Here is a 4657-nt window from a genome sequence, read left to right as displayed (position 1 = left end):
CGAAACGTGCAACCAGAGCCCCGGGACATACTCGACGGCCGCCTGTAGTCTGTCAACACCTGGTCAAGCGGCGCCGGGTCTCCGAGGACCGCGCAGCGTCGCAGCACGCCGCTTATATCCAGGGATTCCCTGCTCTCCTACGTGAGAGGCACCGTCTTCACACCCGCGCGACCAGGCGAGCCGCTCCACCTCTGCCAGGGCGCCCCCTGTTCAGGCCTCTTCTCAGCTGCCCTACTCTTCTCCGCATCCCCGGGCCGGTTCTTGGGCATGTGCCTGCGCCACACGCTTTCCCCGCGGGGGGGAATATTGTAGTGCGAGCACACTACAATAGGACAGTACTTTTATATGAGCTAGGGTCATAGTATCCTTCCCTTGTTGCTAATTCGAATTTCCTAACTACACTCTCGTTTACGTTGTGTGTTATCTTCTCACTAGTACTCCCATGTATCTTTCACTCACAGCTGCGTTTTACATGGGTGCTACCTGGGTGGCGGTCGCAGCTGAGTGGCTACGGTGGCCCAAGTCGGCATTGATGGTCTAGAAAGAATGTGACGGGTGACGGCCTCCAACAAAGACCCGAACTATGCTCGCCTGTTTTAATTCGAACACCCTTGACACTAATCATAAGCATTTTGTTCCGTTTCGTTTCGTAATTAATTATCTGCCTTACGTTAAGAGATATAGCCTCGCTGTGCAAGGACGCGACTCTGGGGCCACCCGTCTAGGGTCGTACTAGGTCCCTATAACCACTCCGTCTATTTAGTACATACTGGAGAGCCATCAAGCTGCCAAATGGCTTGTTCGAACTATTTATAAAGGGACAGTTTCGGTATCTTTCTAGGAGAAGAAGATTTTTCTCTCCTTTTTCTTGCCCTGTTGAACCCCAGGGCATCACAGCGTCGCTGTAGCGTGGTTTGCCTGCAACTAGCACAGGAACATATACTTGGCCTTTGTAGGTTGCTTCCAACCAAATGAAAACACTCTATAAGTGTATACAGAAGTAACTGATGCGGTAAGAGAAGCTTCGTTGAAACTTCCTTGTGCTCACACTTCGGGCTGGCTTGCATCGCCAGCTGCGCCGAGGTGCACTGCAACTCCAGTTAGGCTACCTCCTCCCCCGCAGTCCCAGGCCCTGCGCTGAACACCCAAGAAGCGCAGCAACAGGAGGAGGTCACCTGCCTTTGGAGAAACTCTTTGCTCAAGTCTTTCGCTTTATTTCAGCTCGTTTCTGTCCTTGAATAAGGCCCGGAAGCAAGCGTTACAGACGCCAGATGCAATAGAGTCAGGGTACCAACGATAAGATTTTCCTAAAAGCTTCTGACCTCCTCTTTAGTCTCCAGGCATCCTCAGCACGGTGGTTCGAGGGCTTGGAGATGGTACGAGATGAGCCAGGCCAACATGAGCCGTACCGCACTTCGCTGTAACCAGTACTGCACCGGCAACCTACATGCGAGCGCAGCCACTCATCCTTTTCCACATGCACTAGCACTACAATCAATAGTTGAATGTTTGGCCATCATTGCGGCACACGCAGCAACTTCAGACAGAGCATGCTGCACCTGCCCCCTCCCTCTCCCTTGAACAGCACACACCCTCGTGTTGATTTCCCACTGGCGGGCAGATGCCAGCATCCCGCTAGCGTTGTCATTCGATATCCATATGTAGTGTCGGGTTAGCTCCTCACTTGCAAAACAGGAATGTCGAAGACAAAGGGGCCGACGTGTGCACAGCTGTACAATACGGTCTTCCGCACCGGGAGGAAATCAAGCCAACTTGGTAAACGCGTCTAGGTAAGGAGTCGCAAATACCGCACCAGTATGCTGGGATATTCTATTTGATAATCTGTTCCCGGGTGGCTCATGGTGGTCATGTTATGGATATTCCGCAGCCATCCCCGTACACCCGCAGCTCTAGACGTCCCTACATAGCTTGCAGACGCGCAGGAAACCATGGGAAAACAGCGAGCGCCGGGTAGCAAAAGGCATCAGTAGTCGGTTTCAATGCAGGCAATTCGGTTCAAGTGCGTTATCACGCTGTTCGAAGTGAGCAGCGCTTCGAGCAGTCGAAGAAGTTCGCCATGCGTTGGGAAGGGCTTTTCGCTCTTCGTGTTCGGACTAACGCGCTGGCTTGCATCATCAACTTACCCCTGACACGCAGATGTCACCATACCATTGCCGCTGGCTTTCTTATAAATAGCTCAGGGAAACACCGAAGTTCTCCCGAACTATTTCCACGCGAGTGCAGAAACGTCACCGGTAGAGGGAACAACCGGAAGAGAGTGAGATCCTGAACAGACGCGTAACGACTCGTAGTTCCTACAGGAAACAATGATATTAGGTTAAATGGCCGGACAACCGATAAGCTGAGTGGGTTGCTGATGATCGCTTGTGCGAATGAGTTTCTAAGAATCGCCTGTGGGGTGGACTTCCGCTGGGCGTTCGTGTGAAGCAATCTCTCTGCAACATCCGCACCCCCTTATTGACACAACGGCGGTACCGCACGCGTNCGTTCGTGTGAAGCAATCTCTCTGCAACATCCGCACCCCCTTATTGACACAACGGCGGTACCGCACGCGTGGGCTTCCAAGGCGGAGCTTAAAGCTGGGCTGTGAAAAACGGTTTGCAGACGGATGCGCGATTGTGTTCGTATACGAGCGCATACGTTTCTACCTAGTTGTTCTCCAGTACCAACTAGAGTGCATCTAACTCGGCGATTTTGCCAACAGCTTTATTTGTTTTCCTTTTCGGGGTTTGGGCTTGCCGTATAGAATCGCGCCCGTCCACGACGACGGCTGTTGGCGAATCGAAGAGAGCCTAACCCCAACACGAATAGGAGCAGCAGGAACAGCAGCAGTGGTCGCAGCATTAGCGCCAGCGGAGGCAGCAGCAGCAGGGGAGCAGAAACATCAGAAATCACATTAGCAGGTGTCCTACTTCATATTGGTGCGAATGCTGCTACGGGAGATTAAGGTCCCTCTGTCAACTCTCCCTGTCAACCCCCCAAGCAGCACATGCACATGCGCAGGGTCTCCATTACTTGGAGACCCTGCGCATGTGCATGTGCTGCTTTGGGCAGAACGGGGAGAATATGTAGGATGATGGCAGATGTACGTCTACTTGCGTGAAAGCTGCCGCCTACGGGTAGCGTAAGCGTTCAATAACTTTCTACAGTGTTAGTCAAAGCGGAAAAGTGCACTTGGATGTGTTTACATGTCACACTGGCTTGCAGCGCTAATTGCAGCGCGGTGCGTTGCAGGTCATGTCAAGGGGCTTCCTGCCCCCCGCCCCAGCACCTGGGGCAGCCGGACCTCGGCTCCCTGACAAGTCGATGGGAGGTAACCCACTTTTTGGAATCCTTATTTTAAGCGTTTTGGCTCTGTGTTTGCTCATGAACGTCCGCGAGAAAGACCGAGGAATCTCCCCAGACAATCAAGCGCATCTCTTAGCGTGCCCATGTGCTGGTTCACTTTATATGCTTTACAGGCAATAGCACGTTGAAAGTTTTACCAGAATAAAGATAGATCATATTCGGCTGTCCCTATCTTCTTCTCTGTCAGGACAACACTGCCGACGCGAGTCGCGAGTGACTGTAATGCCTTGGGGTTGTGCAGGGCAGGCTCAGAAACCTTCCTGAGTTCTGAGAACCGAAGATGCACCNCTGTAATGCCTTGGGGTTGTGCAGGGCAGGCTCAGAAACCTTCCTGAGTTCTGAGAACCGAAGATGCACCCTATAGTATTGATGTAACAATAGGAATTTAGCCCCGCGATAAGATTAGGAGCAGCTACCGCCATAGAATCAAGGCCAACGGGTTCAATCTGCTCACGCCGCGCATCCTAGCCTAGGGAAGAGCACTACGAAGAGAAGTCCAATGGAATACGAAGAAATCACGACGATAACGACCCGCAACCTCAAAGGGGAAATGATATGCTGGTTTCTGGTTAGGCTTATGCGGGTAATTCAGCGGGAGAATAGATATCCAAAACTGCCGTGGAGCTTCCCCCACGGTTGCGGCCAGGGCTCGTCTCGCCAGCACTGTGGGCTACTCGCACCGCTTGCCGGCCACGCTTGCAACTGTTGATGGCATCGCTACTTCGCTTGAATAGGCGCTGCTTATTCTACTACACTCGGATGAAACTGTTAGTTGAACCTTGCTTCTAGGATGCTTATGCTAACCTTTAGTTACCTGCCATGTCTCCGGCGTAGCTGGGGGCTTAGTCGGCGCTCTGCCAGGCACTGCAGTGACCACGCGGCCGACAGGCTGGCAATGGAAATGCTAAACTGCGTTGAGAGGCGTAGACAAGTTTAAAGTGGGAATTTCCAGTTACGGAAAACATTAAAGATGCATCAAATTTCACTGAATACCTCTTTTTGGCGTTTGGACACAATACAAAATGAGCCCGGTGGTCCGGTAGCTGTCCGGTGCGTGCCGCAGCTAACTCGAGATCCAGGCCCCTTGGCTGTTTGGCTGCCTGGTTGTTGTTTTCCGGATTATTCTCAATTCAATGAAGTAACCAAATACACAAATGCTTTGTTTGTTTGTTGCCTCTTTTACTTTGACGATTGTTTCTCCACACTCTGTTTCGAACAAAGCTCAGGGGACAAGTGACCAGTGACCTCACACTCGATTTTCTTCGTCTGCTGTGTTTGACTCAAAGCG

The 4657-nt window shown here is 52.0% G+C and overlaps 1 protein-coding gene across 1 annotated transcript in view; it reads right to left on the bottom strand.

Annotated features, from left to right (window-relative positions):
- EMH_0048490 (uncharacterized protein) overlaps positions 1–269 on the bottom strand; it is a gene marked incomplete at both ends in the record, with an annotated part of 4617 nt that extends 4348 nt beyond the window's left edge. The window contains one exon of the mRNA XM_013496411.1: positions 142–269. Within this exon, the coding sequence (XP_013351865.1) occupies positions 142–269 (128 nt within the window). The remainder of the gene's footprint in view (positions 1–141) is intronic.
- Positions 270–4657: the final 4388 nt, after the last annotated feature.

The sequence above is a fragment of the Eimeria mitis genome, genomic scaffold (assembly GCF_000499745.2).
Source record: "Eimeria mitis Houghton genomic scaffold, Emh_scaff2092, whole genome shotgun sequence".
NCBI lineage: Eukaryota > Apicomplexa > Conoidasida > Eucoccidiorida > Eimeriidae > Eimeria > Eimeria mitis.
The sequence above is the reverse complement of the archived record's forward strand: the minus strand, read 5'-3'. Positions and strand labels throughout refer to the sequence as shown.